The sequence below is a fragment of the Suncus etruscus genome, chromosome 10, assembly GCF_024139225.1.
Source record: "Suncus etruscus isolate mSunEtr1 chromosome 10, mSunEtr1.pri.cur, whole genome shotgun sequence".
Classification (NCBI taxonomy): Eukaryota; Metazoa; Chordata; class Mammalia; order Eulipotyphla; family Soricidae; genus Suncus; species Suncus etruscus.
This window is the reverse complement of record NC_064857.1, coordinates 108,192,001-108,213,168: the sequence shown is the minus strand read 5'-3', so window position 1 is coordinate 108,213,168 and position 21,168 is coordinate 108,192,001. Positions and strand designations below refer to the sequence as shown.

The window sequence follows — 21,168 nt, the reverse complement described above, 5'->3', positions numbered from 1 at the left end:
GAGTAAGTCCTGAGTAAGGACCAAAAAGGTCTAAATATTAAAAAAAAAAAAAAAACTAAGAAAAAATTATATATCAGACAAAGAAGCCATGATTAAAAAAATGAAGCCAATTTTTATAGTAATAGGAAGTATTTGATTATATGCTTTAGAAATATGGCTCTTTTAGAAATATAAGCCAGTGCTACCCTTAGTGAGTTTCTTTCTTTTTCCATTTTAATACTCTCTTTAGTATTCATTTCTTTACTGAAAGAAAGTCCTAAGGGTGTCCACTGTTTGGTACTGGGATCAAGCAGAAACAGGCTCTCAACATGACCTGTGGTCTATTTCGTGTCTCATCAGACACAGGTTTTCAAATCCATTTGGTCTACGATAGGTGGATCATTCCATGCATCTCTGGAATGCGTGGACTGCCTGCTTTGGGGAAACTGCCTATACAGCAGCTCCTCCAGGCAGGAACACATTCATCTCTGCAGTAAGGGATGACACAGCACCAATTCCCCAATCCTGGGTTGTATCAGTCTCAGATACCAGCAACTTGCCACATAAAGAATCTAAAATGAAGTGTTGAGTCCAGGTTTTCTTTGCATGTTCAGGGCGTACTCCTGGCCTGAGGCTCAGGGATCACTCGTGGCAGGCTTGAGGGACCTTATGGGGTACCAGGGACTAAACCCAGGTCTGTAGGTCATGTGCAAGGCAAGAGCCATCCTCACTGTTCTATCACTTTGGCCCCTTAGGCTGCTTAAACTTCTTTCATTTGAGAGCACTTCTCATCAGAGGATGGTTTTTAAACAACCCTGCAAATATAAAATAGATCAAACATTTGCTGAGAAATCATCTTTTCACTCAATACTTTTGGTTTGGGGCCATAGCGGAGAGTGCTCAAGAGCTTCTCTCAGCTCGATACTGTGTGTGGGGGACTGTAGTGGTGGGGGTCTGCTCCTGGGGGAGCTGTGGGAACCACGAGGGGATCGACCCAGCCCTCCTACATGAAAAGCCTGTGCTCCAGTCCACTGAGGTAGCTTTCTGGCTATAAATTAATTAAAATTTCCCCAACTCCCAGGCCTTTAGTTTAAGAAGCGAAGGACGAATTGACTCAAGACTGCCAGCTGTCTTCTCTCTGAAACCAATTTGCTAGAAGGGTTCTGAGAGTGACCTCCATTCTCCCGGAAACACCTTTTTCTGGCTGACTGAAGCTATATCCTCTGCAAAGCAGATGACAGGACAGTTGTACAGTGTCACTCAGTGTTCTGCACCTCCAGCTGTTCCTGGGAAGTGTTCTAAAAGGATTTTCTACCAGAAAATACAAAAATATATTAAATATTTCATTTCTCTCCTCCCTATTTGGAATTTTCTAGGCCTAAAATATGAAAAAAACTTCATGTCAATTAACCTGGGAAAAAAAGGAAGTATAAAAAGATACTCAACGGGGCTGGTGAGGTGGTGCTAGACATAAGGTGTCTGCCTTGGAAGCACTAGCCAAGGAAGGACCGCGGTTCTATCCCTGACATCCCATATGGTCCCCCCAAGCCAGGGGTGATTTCTGAGCGCTTAGCCAGGAGTAACCTCTGAGCATCAAACGAGTGTGGCCAAAAAAAAAAAAAAAAAAGAGATACTCACAATTCTGCCAGGGTTTTCAGTAATGTTCGGTTCTGACTGTCCTTTGTCAGGTGGTCCCGGACTGCTTGAACAATTACTGAATTGTTGTATAGGTCTCCAGGCCACTCTCTGATCAATGTGGCAAAGCCCTAACACAAGGTGGAAAAACAGAAAGTACTCACGTGAGCGGAAATGGTGATTTTGTGACTCAAAGCAACCCATTAGGCTTTGGTTAGTTTTCAGATGATGGGTCTGGGATTGGCCAAATATTAGTGCACTATGATTTCTGGAAAACAAGCTGAGAAGTAGGTGGGGCTATACATGTCTGCTCTTACGTGATGAAGCACACAAAAGAGGACTCCTGGTTTTTTTTTTTTAAATCACCTTTACAAACTGGTACTTTTGGGTCACTTCCCCGATTTGCTCTTTCTCCATTTTGGACTAATATCTGGTTACTTGTTCAGTGGTCACACAAGTGAGATCCCATTGCATTGACAATACAACTGCAAATGGTGTTCTCTCTTCACTGCTGGGACAGCCAGTACCCCAGCCTCAACAAGCCACTGCTTCTATCCTTCCACTCCTACCTCTGAAATTAATTTTCTGTTATTTTGGAGTTGGCTCAATTCTTAACCTGGCTATCTCTAAACTAGTCTCAGACCTGATCATTCCAACACATAATCCCATTTTGCTTGATGGACCCTTATTTCCTTCTTATACAGATTCTTGGCCAGTTTTCTTAGCACCTTTGACCTCCTGATATTTGGTGTCAACCCTCAGCTTTTGTAACTGAATGATGGCAGACAGTTTAAATAGTGTTCCTTTTTGAAAAGTAAGTTTAGGGGAGAAATAGCCAGATGCATTCAAAAGATAATAAGGTAGAGGTAACAATGTTCATATTACTTAAAAGAATTATGTTTTAAGTATTAAATGCAACCTCAACTAATGCTTTAGTGAATTATTCTAAATTTACTTAAAGGATATTTAGATATGTCTCTAGTCAGGTAGAGGTTGCTTCTGTAAAGTACCAGAATTTGGGACAAAAATCAGAAAAGTATCAGAAATAGTTTCCATGAGCGTTCTACCTACTTACTACTAAAGTATGCCTGAGGAAGGATGGTAAGAGCCAGAGAAGCCATATTTTCCATGTAAACAGCAATGTTCCTGTATCTGACCCCAGAAACTTGAAAATTTATTAAATAAAGTTATACTTTGTGACATTATAGAATCATTAGTTTGTTTCTTCTTCTGAATTTAGGGTAGAAACTCTGGATCAAGCTCCCTTTTTAAAATTCTATAATTTATGAAGTCTGAAAAGATTTCTATCCAAATACTGAAATTCATTAAGTCCGAGGCTTGCCTTTATCATCTCTTCTGATCCAGGTACAGTCCAGAATACTGACAACTTCTAATACTAAAGAAAATAAAACAACCCGGTCACAGTGTGTGATGCAGGTACAATGATTCCAACATCAAAGGAAATAAACATGTATTATATTTCACATTAGGTTTTTCTCAGTTGAACTGGCTTCATGAACTCTTGAAGAAGTGGATTAAAATTGATGAAATTAATCCTGTGGTATTATTATAAATTACAGGACAGATTATCTGGGAGATATTATTTATTATTTATTTATTTATTTATTTATTTATTTATTATTATTTATTATTCAGTGATTATAGAGAATACTTTAATATCCTTTGCTTACTGTTAAGATAAAAGGGACCAAGTAGTCATTAAATGAAATGCCAAAGATATCATCCCATATTTGATATGTTTATCATTTGCCATTAATATTATGAAAGCTTAAATTTCTTTTTGGAGCAGTGGTGCTTAGGGCTATCTCCTGTAGAACTCTCAGGGGCCACTCCTGGTGGAGCTTGGGGGAACCATCGAGGATGCTGGGGATCAGACCCAGGTCAGCACATGCAAGATAAGTAACCTACCTGCTGTATACTATGGCTCTGGCCCAAGACTTAGCTCTAAATTATTCTAGTTATGAATTCCTAGGCAAAGCTATGTGATACATGTTTCAACAGAAGCTGAATGAGATGTTCAAAAGCATCATTGCCTCCAAGAATATTTTCTTCTAAGTTCCAGACCATAAGCAGGTCAGGAAAATCATATCCAGAGCAAATGACTTGTAATGAAACCTCAATTTTATGTGGTCACTACCTGGAAGGTTCCTTGAGATCTTTACATCCAAAATAATCTCAGAGTTAAAACTTAATGAGTTAATGAGTTAAAAATCGTAACTTAGGTGCTCGTTCCTCGGCAGGAATTTTTTAAAGGAGCTCTTTCTTCTTGTCCCTCCCTAGTCTGAACACTTCTTTCTCTGAGTGAACCTCTTTACAAGCAAGCGACTTATGCTCTGTGGGAGAGAGAAAAAGGTAAAGATAAAGTCTTCCTTATCTACAAACATAATACTGGACTGAAGGAGGCAATGACAGCCTGGAGCATACTGTGAGGCACCAGTAAGGAAAAGCTCACTCTGCTCCTATGGAACAGAAAAAAGTGCTAGCAGCCTGGGCCAACCCTGGATTACGCAGTGGGACTTCAAGATCATCCTGGCTTATGAATCCTTCAAGCACCAATCCAATCCCCCCAAGAAAGCTTACTAATCTCTCATGTACCTGACCACCAGAAATCTCATCATTCCTTCTAGGCAAGAGCAAAGCCTGATCTCCACCACAACACTTTGCTGATGGCTTTGCTGAGGCACCCTGGGTACTAAAGAATAACTGTCTCTTAATATCAGGCCCTGAACCTCTCAATATGGCATGGAATTCTCCCTAAGGAGAATTAATCCAGTGTAGTGTAGGGTATATGGCTGCGTATCTGTCGAACCAACTGTCCAATCAGAATACCCAGATTACCTCTAGACATTGCTATATGTCCTGGAGATGGTCATGCTGGAAGGGTCACATTCTCTAGGAGATTGGTTGAGGTTTGATTTCAGATAGGAAAGGCAGTTCCCATTTCTCTGTCCAATTAGGACAGGGGGAACAGTTCCAGTAGTAAAGATATGCAGGAAATAATTCACACAGTGAAGAGGTACAAGAACAGGTTCAGGAAATCAAGTGCTCAAGCAAGGAATTCAAACCACCTAAGTTTTCTGCTCTTAAAAGGAGCACAGCTCAGTGGAAGAAGACTCAAGAACGAGCCCCTGCCTTCCTCAGACCCTGCTTTTATTGACAAGGATCAGGCCCCATCCTAGGGTGGGAGAAGAAGACCAAGTAAGGAATAATCCAACAATGATCACCAGATCACACCCTAGGGTGGAATACAGATATTGATTAGGGTAGGAACAGTAACCCAACAGTGCTCAATGACCCAGTCAATAAGATTTACTGAAGGAACATGGTTCTGCTCACATGTGTATGCCCTGTGCCTGGAACAGTGGTCCGCAACCTGCGGCTCTGGAGCCACAAGTGGCTCTTTACACTTTTAATTTGGCTCTTCTGTGTGCCGGGCGGCAGCTCCAGGAGTCAGGACTCTGCTCCTAGCCTCTGTCAGTGCGTGCCCTGTGTAGCTCTCAAAATAAATTTCAATCGTGGTTTTGGCGAGATTTGGCTCAGTTGAAAAAAAGGTTACCGACCATGGCCTGGAACACTCCTGGAATCTTTTTCTAAATTGACACATAGCACACAAACAAATTTAAAAAAAATATTATGATCTACTTAGGGGGCCTGCAAACACTAACTTAAAAGTAATCTGTTCAGGCACATCCTTTTTACTGAATGAATGCCTTTTAACTATGTGAAATAATACATATTACTTTTTAAAATATTTTATGTGATTTTTTCAATTATAATGTAGGTAGCATGATTACAATTAAGGTGCTGGGGTACAATGCTACTACTTTGATGGCCTCTTCTGTAAAATTGGATGTAATTTATGCGCAAATTTTGATTATGCTAGTAAAAATAAAGAGCATACAAAAGATCAGAATTCACATACTGCCTTCTCGTTAGCCCATAATCAAACATCTAATTCCCAATCCTCCTGTGGTCACTCTGCTGTCATTTCTATTTAACACTCCTTTGGTAAATTAAGTTTTGAGTCTCCCACTTCAGAAAGTTCTGAACTCATAGGAGGGGGAGAAGTATCAACATCAACTGCTATTTATTGGTGAAATGCCCCAAAGTACTCACTTCTTATTCTCTGAGCTCTACTACAGAGGTTCTAAAGGAATTACTGAATGTGTATATAATTTAGAGATTTTTATCATCCACATAAACATGTCAACAGAGCTTAATCTGAGTTTCATCTACATAAACTGTTCATCTGTTTCCCTTAAATCAGATGTTCTATTATTTTTCCAAGGTTTCTTAATAATTTTTCATTGAGGGTAAGTAAGACCATGCCAGAATACCATACCTCGTAATCATTTTCCAAAAACTCATGTAAGATCATTTCATAGATGAGTGGTTTCAGAACTGGATCCCCTCTTGGCAAATAAGGACTAACAGCCTAGGGAAGGAAAAGAGGGAAGATTCTTTTAGTAAGAAGCAAGACAAAACTGAAGTCCAATTATACAGGAAACATGAAAGCAAATTTTCACTTAAAATAAAAAATTGTTTGGAGCAGAGGCCTGAGAGATAATTTAAGAGTTGAGACACTTGCTTTATATTTGGGTGACCCCTGTTTTATCCCAAGTACAACTTGGAGTGATGCTTGAGCACCAGCAGTGCAGCCTCTTCAACAAAAACATTAAAAGCTAGTATTAAAAATGGAAGCAGGTAACAAATACCCAACTGGGGTTGGAGTAAAGCCTTTAGAAAAAGTGAAGTAACTAAGACATTCCTTCATTGTATGCTGTAGGGTGCAGGAGAGAACACCCTCATTTAAAAAATATAAAGTAACAAATTACTTTGGAAAATAACTTGAAAAGAAGCATTAATCCTAAGTGGAGCAGGGAAAACCTCTTCAACAAGTGGTACTGGCAGAAATGGTTAGCCACTTGCAAAAAAACCGAACATAAACCCCCAGTTAACATCATGTATAAAGGTAAAATTCAAATGGATTAAAGACCTTGATATCAGACCTGATACCATAAGGTATATAGAACAACACGTCGGTAAAATACTTCATGACATTGAGACTAAAGGCATCTTCAAGGAGGAAACTGCACTTTCCAAACAGTGGAAGCAGAGATCAACAGATGGGAATACATTAAGCTGAGAAGCTTCTGCACCTCAAAAGAAATAGTGCCCAGGATACAAGAGCCACCCTCCATGTGGGAGAAACTATTCACCCCATACCCATCAGATAAAGGGCTAATATCCAAAATATACAGGGTACTGACAGAATTTTACAAGAAAAAACATCTAATCCCATCAAAAAATGGGGAGAAGAAATGGACAGACACTTTGATAAAGTGACAAATGGCCAAAAGGCACATGAAAAAAATGCTCCTCATTATGATCATCAGGGAGATGCAAATCAAAACAACGATGAGATACCATGTCACACCACAGAGATTGGCACACATCACAAAGAATGAGAACAATCAGTGCTGGCGGGGATGTGGAGAGAAAGGAACTCTTATCCACTGCTGGTGGGAATGCGTCTAGTTCAACCTCTATGGAAAGCAATATGGAGATTCCTCCAAAATCTGGAAATTGAGCTCCCATTCGACTCAGCTATTCCACTCCTAGGGATATACCCTAGGAACACAAGAATACAATACAAAAACCCCTTCCTCACACTTATATTTATTGCAGCACTATTCACAACCAAGATGCCCTTCAACAGACGAATGGCTAAAGAAACTGTGGTACATATACACAATGGAATATTATGCAGCCGTCAGGAGGGATGAAGTCATGAAATTTTCCTATACATGGATGTACATGGAGTCTATCATGCTGAGTGAAATAAGTCAGAGGGAGAGAGAGATGCAGAATAGGCTCACTCATCTATGAGTTTTAAGAAAAATAAAAGTCATCTTTGCAACAATCCTCAGAGACAATGAGAGGAGGGCTGGAACTTCCAGCTCACTTCATGAAGCTTACCACAAAGAGTGTTGAGTGCAGTTATAGAAATAACTACACCGAGAACTACCATAACCATGTGAATGAATGAGGGAACTGGAAAGCCTGTCTGGAGTACAGCTTGGGGTGCGGTGGGATGGAGGGAGATTTGGGACATTGATGGTGGGAATGTTTCACTGGTGAAGGGGGGTGTTCTTTACATGACTGAAACCTAATCACAATCATATTTGTAATCAAGATGTTTAAATAAAGAAAAATGCAAAAAAATAGAGAAAAAATGCCTATAACACATTTCTTACAACATATAACAATGCTTCAAAAGTAAATATATAGGGCAGGGATGGAGAAATAGTGCAGTAGGTAAAGCACTGGTCTACCTGCACTGGCCTACTTACTAGGTCCATCCCATATGGACCCCAAGTAACCACTGAGTATGACAGGTTAGTCCCCACATTCCCCCCACCTTCCAAGTACAAATACAGAAAATATAAACGAAAGTACAAAGAATAAATTAAACAAAAGTATAGGTAAATTGTCATATTAATTATGAAACAATGAAAATCTAAATGGCAGGAGGAATACCAGAATGAGAAAAGCTGACTTTGTAAAAGAATTACAAAGTAGAGTCATCCATTTTTTCTTTCCCTTAACTGTAATCTATCACAACCACCAAATAAATACAGGAGAGTATTAGCTTAGTTTTCCAGCTCTTTCAGGGCTATGCCAAGTTCTGGATTTCCAAACACCCTTCAGTATTCAATATTCAATGACTTTGGTATATCACACACCATTGATGTGCTTGGCACTGGAGACACAAGGGAACAAGCATGGCCACAAGGATATGAAAACTTCCAGAGAAAGATGTGCAAACATCTAGCCAGGCAACTCAACTGCAGTTTTAGTTACTTTTTTTTTGTTTTGGTTTTTGGGTCACAACCGGCAGCACTCAGGGGCCATTCCTGGCTCTGCGCTCAGAAATCGCCCCTGCAGGATAGGGGGACTATATGGGATGCCGGAATTCGAACCACTGTCCTTTTACATGCAAGGCAAATGCCTACCTCCATGCTATCTCTCCAGCCCCTAATTATCTATTTTTTAAAGAAAGGAGAAAAACTTATTGAAAACTAAGCAGAAGAAAAAGAAACACTCAGCAGGAGAGAAAGTTAGTATAGGATGAAATTGACAACTGTAGCCGGACATGCCAAGAATTGTGGGAATCATGCTTATACCACAGATTTGTGGGTTCCTCCCAGTGTAGTGAAAGGGGAAGGGCACTCTGGTAAGAAGAGGCAGACTGAACCAGGACTGGAGAAGGAGAAACATTCAGTGTTAGGGAGGTCAGAAGTTGGGGACAAACATTGGCAGAGGTGATGGAGAGGAGAAAGGAGAGGTGTTGCCAAGGCAGGAAGTTGGAGTTTGTATTTTTATTTTTTTCTTTGAAGATCTATCGTTCTATGTAGTTGAATTAAAAAATTTCTTATAGAAACCATTGTGATTTACAAAATTCTTCATAGTTGGGTTTCAGACATACAATGAATCAGTTCCAACACCACCACCAGTGTCAACCTCCCCCACCAATGTTCCCAAGAGTCCATCCATTACCTCCCAGCCTGCACTGTAACAGGCCCATTTTAAGTTTGGTTGTTGAAGCTTGGGTCTCATGATTTCATTGTTGTTGACTCTGGATTGGATATTTAGTTCTGTCCTTTCTTAACACCACCAATGCAACTGAGGACCCTTGGCCCCTGACCCCCATCCTTTCATATCAGTCTTTCTCCTCCTCCACTCAATTTTGTTCCTTCTCCCCACTATACTCCGGGCCTAGTGTGTTCTCAACAACTCCCATTTAAACCATTGCTATGTTAACGACAGGTATACTACTTCTCTCACTACCATTGCCACGATAGTTGTTAGTGTAGTTATTTCTCTAATTGCACTCACCACTCTTTGTGGTAAGCTTCATATTGTGAAGGGTGGGAGAGGAAGGAGATGGGGATAATGGTGGTGGGAAGGTTGCACTGGTGAAGGGGTGTTCATTATTTTATAACTGACACCCAACTACAAGCAAGTTTGTAATCATAATGTTTAAATAAAGATATTATTATTAAAAAAAACTAATGCCATGAGTTAATTTTTACATTACTGTTTTATTTCCTTTTGAGCTTGCAGATTTTTTAAATTAATTTTTATGACACTCACTGATTTACAAAGCTATTGAATTTTTTTAGATCGTTTTGATTAAACCACTGAATTAGAAAGTTTTCATGACTGAGTTTTAAACACTCAGAAGAACCCAAGAGTTTATTCTATGGGTGAAAAGGAAACAACAGATATGGGAAGGAAAGTAGCGCATTTATTTTTTAGAATCTGGAGTGCTAACCATTATACCTTTCATATGCTAACCAGTAACCATTATATATGGTGCTTATTTTTTTAAAAAGCTAATCCTGGATTAAAAATAAAAACCTGAATAAACTATAAATCACATTCTTAATTTTTTAGACTTTTTTTTAAATTGATTGATTGATTGATTGATTGTTGGGCCACCCCTAGTGGTGTCCAGAGGTTACTCCTGGCTCTACACTCAGAAGTTCCCATGGCAGATTGTGGGACCATATGGGATGCTGGTAATCGAACTGGGTCCCTCCAGGATTGGCTGAAATGCCCTACCATGTGCTACCTCTTCAGCCCCCACATTCTTACTTTGAAACTACTTTTAGAATCTGATTTTTTTTTGCAGTTAAATTACTCATTTTCCAATAAAGTAAGATTCTATTCATTTTAGGTCCAACTTAATATATAACATATATAACAATCATGACTAAAAGAAAACAAAGTTTTTTACCTTAAGCTGTCCAATTTCTTTAAATTTGTAAACTTCATATTCCCACAGTGCTGCATTTTTCCCAAGAATCTTCTGGCATTTGCTGGAAACAAATACAACCCAGGGAAAAAGCACAAAGGAGAAAATGTAAATAGAGACGAAATTAGTGGTCAGTTCCCTTTTAATGTTCTAGATGAATCTCCAATCCCTGAAAAAATTTCTTAAGAGTTAATAAACATTAGTGTATGACTATAACTTACTGATTTTTCATTGACAAGGCAATGTAAATCCTGATAATCGGTATAATACTAAGATCACTCCCTTAGAATAAAACTGAGGGTTTTCCGAATCATATACCTGTTGGGAGCACTATTCGTTTGGGCACCTTTTTCTTTCACTTATTTTGAATTCTATTAAAATTTTTTTCTTCTCTTTTGTTTTAGGGCCACACTCAGCTGTGCTCAGGGCATATTCCTGGCTCTGTACTCGATCTCTCCTTGTTGGACTTGGAGGACTCCACAGGTGCCAGAACTGAACCCAGGTTGATAGTATGCAAGTGTTCTATCTGTGTTACTATCTCTTCAGGCCCCATTTTATTTCATGTTTTATTGGGGCCACATCTTGGAGGCACAAAGGGGTTACTCTTGGCTCTGCACTCAGAAATCAATCCTGGCAGGCTTGAGGAGTCATATAGGATGCCAGGGATTGAACTCTAGTTGGCTGAGTGCAAGAAAAATGCCTCAGCTGCTATGCTATCTCTCTGTCCCCTCAAGTCCCTATTTTTTTTTTTTTTGTGATGCTCAGGGGTTACTCCTGGCTATGCGCTCAGAAATCGCTCCTAGCTTGGAGGACCATATGGGACACCAGGGATCGAACCGAGGTCTGTCCTGGGTCAGTCGTGTGCAAGGCAAATGCCCTACTGCTGTGCTATTACTCCGGCCCAACTCCCTATTTTAAGAACTTTTTTTTGAACTGAAGTAATGTTTCATTACAGCATTCCCGAAGTTTTAGGTGACAATACAACCTAACACACATTCATACTTCACCACTGGAGGTCTAACTCTTTCTGACAGATTTATCTCTTTTACTCAATTTACCTATCTATTCCCCCACCCCCAATTTCCCTTCTGGGAAACACCAATTTAGTTGTAGAATCAAAATTTTTACTTCGTTTTACTGATTTCACTCATTTTTCTCGACTATGTCTCACATGAGTGGTACCTTTCTTGCCTTGAAGAAATGTCATCATACCCCAAAGGGGCAATGCTTTAGATTCAGACTAAAGACACAGACATTAGAAAAGCAGACAAGACTATAAAGTGGAAACATTTTTATGAGTGAAATTTGATTTAATTATAATTTATATAGAAATGACATCCAGGGGGTGGGGTGGGGGCCAAAAAAAAAAAAGAAAAAAAAAAAAAGAAATGACATCCATTTCCTTGAATCTCAGGATGCAAGTAGGCCTGGAGGGAAGCACTGAAATACACACTTGTGTGTGTGTGTGTGTGTGTGTGTGTGTGTGTGTGTGTGTGTGCAAATAAAATCATAATTCTGCCTGCAGCAGAAGTCTGGGATCTGATCACTTCCCCTTCTGGTTACATCTGTCCTTCTATTGCGAAGGGCAGGCTTGTCTACAGTGCAGTACTAGGCAAATAAGGTCTTCCATTGGAGCCACAGATGGGCAGGCTCAAAAGGAAAACATCTAATGTTCTGAATTCAGAATTGCTGCACTGTAACACAAGCCATTGTGCTTGGCCATTTGGTCCTCGCTGCTGCCCACTGAGCTGAAAATCTGGTTACTGTCTTGAGTGAGAACCATGATCTCTGCTCCTAACTTAGGAATCTTTGGGATTGATTGGCTAAAATCTCATACTTGTAATAGCTTGTCATTATTCTCATTAAGGAAGAAGGAAAACATTTTTCCTTAAGTGGAAATGAGACTATTAGTGAATAAGTAATGCACATCCAGACATTTTGTGGTTAAGACCTTTCATGTTTAATTAAAAAAAAATTCAGTGTTAAGAAAGAAGTAAAAAAGTCAACTACAGGGGCTGGATCGGTGGCACAGCGCTAACCTAGGATGGACTGAGGTTCGATCCCCTGGCGTCCCATATGGTGCTCCAAGCCAGAAGCAATTTCTGAGCACATAGCCAGGAGTAACCTCTGAGCATCACCGGGTGTGGCTCAAAAACCAAAAAAAGAAAAAAAAAGTCAACTACAGTTGTGAAAGGGTCCTTCTTACCGTGCTGCAATGTCATATTCTCCATTCTCTAACAGATGAGTTATATATTCCAAGCCAATGTCCTAGGGGGAAAAATAATCAAAACATGAACAACTAAAAAGACCGCGACATACTGGATTCTGAACACTATTAGTTTGCCTAATAAAATTAGTTTATTTCTTCTTTAGGATGTTTATATAATTATGCATATTCGCTTGGAGAAGGGGCAGAGGGCAGTGGGCTAGAGCCCAGAAGTTCTCAGAGGCTATTCCTACCTAGCCTTGTGCTAGGAATGACTACAGGCAATGCTTGGAGGATTTGTACCAAGGTCTGTAGGATGCAAGAAAGTGCCTTAACCTGTACTATCTCTCCATCAGTGTCTTAATCATATTTAAATGTACTGCTGAGAATTACCTGACTGTCAACATAGTCTAGAATCTGGAGCTTGTAGCTTTTAGAGGTTGGGGGAAATAGCTAGCAGAAGCCTCTGTTAGCTTCTTCCTTGTGGTAGTCCTAGACTTTGGTCCTGGAAAAATAAAGCTCTCTTTGATTTAGTTGGTGGTGATATTTTATTTTAATCAACAGTGCTTACTTGATTCACTAAAAAGTTTTAGTGTAGTTTCCTCCTGGCTGATAAAAATGGCAGAAGTTTTTTTTGTTTTTTTTTTGTTTTTTTTAATCTACCTGCCTAGTTGGAAATAGCACTGCACAAACAAAAAAAGCCCAGACATAATTAATTACTATCTAGGACATGCCCATTTCCAAAATCAAGACACTACCAGAGTTTTCATTGACTACGCTTAAAAAATTATTTTTATTATAGTTTAGAAACACTGTTACAGGAGTGTTAACATTTATAGTACTGATGTATACATGAGGTACAAAATCATATTCTATATCCTTAGGATCCAAAGAGTATAGAAGGCTACTGCAATTCCCAGTTCCTCTGAAAACAGCCCACACATCATAATACTTCTAGATTGCTTTTCTGTTTGTTCACAGTTCTTCTGTCCTGGATCAAAGAAGACAGTCTCTTTCCCTGCAGAGACAATTTCCCCATTTTTTTTTTTATTGTGGGCAAAGTGAATTACAAATCTTTCACAGTAATATTTAAGGCACATAGTAGTGTTATTCACATGTCTGTGGCCTCCCTTCCCTTAGGGAGCTAATTCTGCAACTGCAACTTTCTTTGCAATCCTATGACTCTTCTCTTTTACCATGGCATAAGCAAGCCAATTATCTTCCTTATCTAAATATGTACCACCAACAACTTCCTCAGATACCATGCCCCAAACCTTAGTGTTTCCCAGGAGTCTGGAGTAAACTCAACTTCCTAGTGTCCTATTCTCTTTCCACACTCTCTTGGTCTTAACAATAAGTAACATGTATATAGAAAACTCATTTGTCACCTTTATTTGAATAAACTCCAGTGTGTCTGATTAGCTGACCTGCTTTCCTCTGCTACTTAAATATTTAGCTCTCATACTCTGAAATGTTCTTTGTTCAGTACCCACAAACACAACACCCTCTGGATCCAGCATTGCTTGGGTCAACATTCCTATGTGCTGGACTCCTGCACTGTATGAATTGGTTCATAGCCACACTTTTTATTGACTCTCCTGAATCTATTTCTATGTCCAGATCTTCCTGTGTGCCACAGGATGTCTTAGAGGTGCCCCATACCAGATATTCCGAAACCAAAATTCTCTTCCCCACTCAATCCTGCTCCTTGCAGTCTTTCTCTTCTTCAGTGAATGACTGTCCTCTCCCCTGCCCCAACACTCACACCCACCCCACCCAGGTGCTAGTCCAGAGCTTGAGAGTTAGCCCAGATTTCTCACTTTCATTCTCCTGTCACATAGTATGTCTTTATATTGGTAAAAGTTAAGTCAATGCTATCACCCACATATTTTCACTTCTCCATCATTAGTGATTGTGTTGACTGACTCAGCCCTTACCTTAAAAATGAAGAAGTCTCTTGATCTCAAAAGACACTGGAGCATCCTTCTATCTAGCCATTTTCATGTGAGCAAAGAAAGCAGAATTTGTTTTCTAAAAGCTCCAAAATAAAGCTGACGTGATAATTATCTATGGCCTTCTGTATCTGGCTCTTGGTTTGTAAATGTTTAGTTGTGTTTATAAATGTACAAACACTTCAAATCTTCCATGTAACCAAGTAGATTCAGTGGTTTCATTTATCTGCATTGTCTCTACATGCTTCTGCCTAAGGGTCGTCCATGCCATTTCTCGATAATCTTTGAAATTCTCCACAAATAGGAAAGTTGGGGAGAGGATTCTCTGGTTCCTCTTATGTTGTTTTAGTTCCTGAATCATTTTCCTTTGGGATTAGGATTTTTCATGTGGCATTTTTTATAGAGTTTAGATGAGTAACAAGAGGCCAAGAACTCTGATGGAAAACAAATAGCTACAAAAATCCAAGTTTCCAGTTTTTATCTCTATGCAAGCTAAAGCTAGGCTGTATGGACTCTATGTTCAGAGGATGAGGTGTCTATGCTTCTTTCCACTGTCACAGTTAGCAAAGAAATAGGCTTTCAGTTACTCTACTTTTTCCCAGAGTCCAAATGTAATAAAAATGTATTTGATGTCCTAGATTAGTCTTTATAACAAAATCAATCAAGTCTGCTATTATGGAGACACTGAAGCAATCCAGTTTTATGAAACTACTCTTTTGATAAATTTTGTGATAATGTTATTTTGCCTGGGATTTAGAGAAACTTTTGCACACCTAACTGGAAAGCTTTATATTTAAAGTTTATTTCAGAAATTGAGTTTCCAAATTACTTCAAACTACCTCTTACCAGGTGTTCAAGTCTCTTGTTTACAAGCAGAAACTGATTCAATAAAAATAATATTTTGATCCCACAGGTTAGGGAATTGTTTGAAATAAATCCTCAACACCACTGGAAAAAGCTGCTCAAGTATTTCAGTCTCACTGTAACTTACTGAAAGGTGAAAGTTATGTTTCAAGTGATAGAATTTCTGCACTTACCAGAATCTTATGTCTTTTAATATTCTTTTGGCTGATTTCAGCTGCCATCAAGGCCTCCTGAATTTATATAAGCAAAATAAAAACAGGAGAAAGGGAGGGAAAATGAAGGGGGAAAATTAGGGGCAAAAGGAAATATGGTGGGAGAAAAAAAATCAAGGTTATAAATACTATAATAAAAGTTCTGTATAGTTAAGTACTTAGTCTAAGTACATTAAAAGAGACATTTTTTCATGGCTTTTGATTTAGGCATTGGAATTTTTGTGACGGCCGAATGAGCCCACTGCAGTCAACCAAATTCAACTTCTCTAATTTCCACTTGAATTCATTCCCACACAAAGACATAGGAATCACATTTCAGACATCATTTAAAATTTTTGAGGTTCAAACAAAATAACAAGTGTCATCCGCTGTTACAAATCTCTTTGACATATCCTGACAAAAGGGCTCATAAATATAAAAATTGAGCTGTATGCATTATCAACGTAAAACTACAACTCTTGATTTTATTCTTGAAAACTCTATCCTTGTTTGGGAAAGTTTAGAATTGTATCATTCAAAATTATTTGTGTGTGTGTGTGTGTGTTTTTGGGCTACAAGTGGTGGTGATGAGGTTTTACTCTTGGCTCAGAGATCACTCCTGGCATGACTCGGGGACCATAGTGGGTGCTGGGGATCGAACCCGGTTCACCTGTATGCAAGGCAAGAGTCCTACCTTCTAGACTCTCTCTCTGCTCCAAAGAAAAATTACTTCAGTACAAAGTATAAAACATAAACTTTTAGTAATTGGGGTATATAATTTATATTAGGGGCCAAAGTGATAGTGAAAGGGGTTAAGGTATGTGAGTCAGATATGGTTACCCCTGATTTGATTCCAATAGCAAAGGGGGAATCCCCTGAGCTCTGCAAGGAAATACAAGGTAACAATAACTGAATTTATATTTAAATAATTTATATTAAAGAATATTTCCCCCTAAAATATTTTTAGGTGCTTACAAACTTAAAGATGCAAATAGGTGAAATAGTTTTTGTTCATTTTTAGCTAATATTAGTATTAATCAGTAGTCTAAGTCCAGCCATAGAATTTATCTAACTAAATGAACACAATAATGCTGTTAAAAAAATACTGTTCTTCAAGTTAATGAAAATTCCACCCCTACTATGCCTTAGTTTTGGAGGAGGTCTGGAAAGTAATCAGCCTCCTGCAGATTTTTAGCTTGCAACATTCTGACTGACTCACATGAAAGACTTACAAGACCTTCAAGATCTTTGTTACATATGTGACAATAATTCAAGAGAATAAAACCCAAACTACTTCATATTTCTTCTTTTCGAGTAGCCAGTCGATATGATCATCTTGGTCTCGTTCTTTGGCGACTACCACATCTCTTGGACTCACGATGTAAAAGAGTGCTTCCCCTTCAGAATGCTCTGGAGAGGAGAGAGGGTTTGGGTGTGTCATCAGAAATTTGTTTTCTTTGTGGCACGTGTATTTGGCTCGACTTTAAAGTAGGAAAAGAGATAACAGAAATGGCAGAATGTATTCCAGTGCTTTGAAAAAAGCACAAACAAAAAATTATTTGAAGAAAAAAATGAACAAAGGAAGAAAGGGATGGAAAGAATACGCCCCGCTCCCCAATAAAGTGAGTTTAAAAGTCCGTGTTTAATATACTATCAATCTGATCTTAGTTAGAAACTGTTGAAAATTTTCCATGCCTATTGCAAATCAGAATTCATCAACTGTAAATAAACTTTATTTCTGGACATGTACAACCCTCTTCTATTTTTATAGAACAATTATACCTCAGATGTTTCCTCCATATCAAGGCCAACACCATCTAAAGCGTCAATGACAGATGCCCTGAGCCCTGGGGACATAATCTATCATTTCAACATGTTGGCACAATGCCGATCATGAGGGATTCTTGCGGAATTCAATTATAAAAGCTGTTCTGAAGGGTTTCCAAGTGTGCAGCAGAGTTTGCTCTGAGCAAAAAGCCAAGATTGGATGCCTTCAGCTGTGAATCATATTTGCTTCTTTTGCCCAGACCAAAAATATACTCCTTATTAAGGGGTTTCATACAAGAAAGCAAAAACATGTATAGAAAAAGAGTTCTCATTTCCAATGGCCAAAATGAGAACTGAAAATATTCTTAAAAAAAAAAAAAAAGCCAACTATTTGTATTTGACACAAAAGAACTGCTAAAAAGCTTAAGCTGTTTTGGTTTAATCATTACATTTTTCACAGACTCAATGACACCACAGATGCTCTGGGTATGACTAAGTGACAATGGTTCTCCTTTTCTTGCTGGGCACTGACGAAGTGTTTTCATTCATTCATTTATCCAGTTGATAAATAGTAAGTGAACACCTAACATGTGCTGGGCACTCTGCCATTGAAGAACATATTTCTGCCATTCAAGAGCTTCCATCTTCCAGGCACATAAAGTTGGGCCTGATAAGGCAATCAGAGGACCATGATGTGTGACACTGACATAAATTAAATGCATCTGAAATATTTAGGACCACAGAGAAAATATGACAACAGAGAATATGGGGTCTGCACATCTTGCTCCTGGTGCCATCTCTGTCCCTTTGGAACTTCCCAAACTTCCATAAATTCGCTGATTCTCAACAGCAGAGCCAGCCCAGATATTTTCTCATACGCCCTTATGGCATGTCAATGTCATTTTAATGGGAGGGAAGAACATCTGGATAAACGACTACCCACTCATTCTCACCTAAGTGATAATCTCTGCACTCATTTTCCTGAAAGCCTCTGACGGTCAGAGCGTCAGAAGAGATGTCTTCACAAGTCTCAGAGAGGGGTTGGATGATATCCAATCTAGGCCTGGCACAATATTCTCTTTTCTAGCAAAGAGAGAAAAGGAACAGTGCTCATTTTAGTAATGGTTCAATACAAAATTACACAAACACCACAATTATTTGCTCTGGTTTTCTCAGTCTGCCAGATGCACATCCCTTGGCCCAATCATCACAGACAGCCCCAGATACCTTGATCCTTTCTAACTAACCTTCTATCTAAAGAGAATAGCATCACTTCTGTAATCACCATAGCAGCCCGCTCAAGTGCACATACTTGGACAGCTTTGAATCTCATCTTTTCCTCCAAAGGAAAGAAGAGGGAAACTACCAGCAAATAGTGGCAATGCTGAAATGCCAGACTCTGAGTTATGTCTAAAGCATAGTATTCTATGATAATGGAAAGCTTTGCTACCTGCACTATCCAGTGGAACAGATACTGACTTGAACTGGCAAAACTGAAGCACTCAGTTTTAATTTTACTTCAATAGCCATCTACAATTAAGAATAGTTCTTGGCGCCAGAGAGATAGCATGGAGGCAGTGTGTTTGCTTGGCATGCAGAAAAACGGTGGTTCAAACCCCGGAATCCCATATGGTCCCCCGAGCCTGCCAGGAGTGATTTCTGAGTGTAGAGCCAGGAATAAACCCTGAGCGCTGACAGGTGTGACCCAAAAACCTAAGAAAAAAAAAAAAAAAAAAAGAATAGTTCTTGAGGGGCCAGAGCTAGAACACAGCAGTAGCAAGTTTGCCTTGCACGCAGCTGACCCAGGATGGACCTTGATTCGATCCCTCGCATCCCAGATGGTCTTCCAAACCATGAGCAATTTGAGTGCATTGCCAGGAGTAACTCCTGAGCGTAACTGGGTGTGGCCCAAATCAAAAAAAAAAAAAAAAAAAAAAAAAAAATAAAGAAAAGAAAAGAAAAAAAAAAGAAAAGAAAAAAATAGCTCTTGCATTATTCTTCTAGATAAAGAGAAAAGATCTGTTGATCTGTTGAGGTCTTTCTGCCACCTCTCTAGTGCTAAGTAGGGGAATCTATCTTATTGAGTTCATAGATCAATTCTTTGTCTACGTTTTTCCCAACTTCACAGATGAAAGACGTGAAGGACAAAAAAGTGAAGACAGGACAAACTTCCATTAGGGAATGATTAGTTTGGGACCGTGGAAAGCTGGGGCTCAATGTGAACAAGCCTTGAAATCAAGTGTATAAAGTTCATGCTTTCTGCAAGCTCAGCATATAGCATATAGCTAAAAACATACATTGGAGTATTTTCCAAAGCAATAAGACCTGAAACAGTGTGGTGGAGCAGCAGATAACATGTGCTGCTGCTTGTCTTGGTTGAAAAAGCCCAATAAAAATGTCCAGAACTATGCCCTGCCCCGTGGACTTCCTAAAGAAAATGGCAGCTCTCCAGAGTTCTTCGACAGGTTTTCATAGAACTGAGAATGAGTTCATTAGCTAATGAATTAGCTCATATATTTAAAACAGCTCTGAAATAAAACAGCATCGTAACAATGCTGTCAGAAGATATAGAGACGAAACATGTTCAATGTAGAAGATAAAGGGGGTTAAAAAAATCCCTCTACAACGTACATTCAGCTCTAAAGAAATGAGAAATCTCAATTTTTGAAATGACTGAAGGGGAATAATGGAAAGATATCTGAATACTAAAAAATTAACTGCTCTTGGGTTCAGTGGCTTAAAGTGCTAGCCTGGCTAAAGCAAACTGAATCCTAGGTGCTGCCAGCCAGCTGCTGTTAGAAGTACCAGTGAGAAAGAGATTAGAAGATGGCTCCAATGTCCAGGATGTTGTAGGGAGTCCGAGTTTCATCCCAGGGCCTTGTGTGCACTGAGAAGATGCTGAAAGACCCATGGCCTGGAAAACTGAGTGAAAAAAAAGGAAATGCTACAAGACAAGAGCAAATCGACTCGGTTATTACAAGAAAACTTTCATTTAAGTGTTTGCTTGGCCATACAGACAAACTCTTTTATACAACGTGTGTTCACTATTTTACAACCTGCAACCATAGGTAAATGCTACTTCTCTGTGACCAGCGAAATTCCTAAGAGCTGAATTCTGTTGTTTTTTTTTTTTTCATCTCTGCTCCCTGTATGTTAGTATAATTCTTTTCCTTTTTTAATTTAATTAAAAAATTTTTTTTTTGCTTTTGGGGCCACACCAGTGATGCTCAGGAGTTACTCTTGGCTATGTGCTTAGAACTCGCTTCTGGCTTGGGGGACCATATGGGACACCGGGGGATTGAAATGCGGTCGTCCTAGGTTAGTGCGTGCAAGGCAAATGCCCTACCGCTTGCGCCACAGCTCCTGCCCCATGTTAGCATAATTCTTAACACATACATTTCAACAATGTATGAAACCCCTTTTGGAGAACAAATTCATGAGCCAGGGTATAGCAACCCAGTAAAAAGTACAGAACTACCACAAACAATTGGAGATATCATAACCACATGGATAATGAAATTAGGCTCCTAAAATTAGGACAATACAGAAGACTTGATAACTGTTACATCTGTGAAAATGTGTATGCTCAAGATTTAACTGAGGAAATACCTGGGAAGATATGAGAATCACTGTGAAAAACTTTTTTTCATGTCATAGTTAAATAATTTTTAGTATGGAAAATTGAGAGGGGGTAACAGCTAGGCCCAAATCTGCTTCCGGATTTCTTTCATC

The 21,168-nt window shown here is 39.1% G+C and overlaps 1 protein-coding gene across 1 annotated transcript in view; it reads right to left on the bottom strand.

Annotated features, from left to right (window-relative positions):
- The window catches only part of VPS41 (VPS41 subunit of HOPS complex), a 197,177-nt gene that overhangs the window by 43,947 nt on the left and 132,062 nt on the right, over positions 1 to 21,168 (bottom strand). The window contains exons 13-19 of the mRNA XM_049781729.1: positions 18,390 to 18,519; positions 16,964 to 17,079; positions 15,652 to 15,708; positions 12,663 to 12,724; positions 10,439 to 10,520; positions 5,978 to 6,070; positions 1,618 to 1,745 (exon numbers count right to left, since the gene is read on the bottom strand). Of these exons, the coding sequence (XP_049637686.1) occupies positions 1,618 to 1,745; positions 5,978 to 6,070; positions 10,439 to 10,520; positions 12,663 to 12,724; positions 15,652 to 15,708; positions 16,964 to 17,079; positions 18,390 to 18,519 (668 nt within the window). The remainder of the gene's footprint in view (positions 1 to 1,617; positions 1,746 to 5,977; positions 6,071 to 10,438; positions 10,521 to 12,662; positions 12,725 to 15,651; positions 15,709 to 16,963; positions 17,080 to 18,389; positions 18,520 to 21,168) is intronic.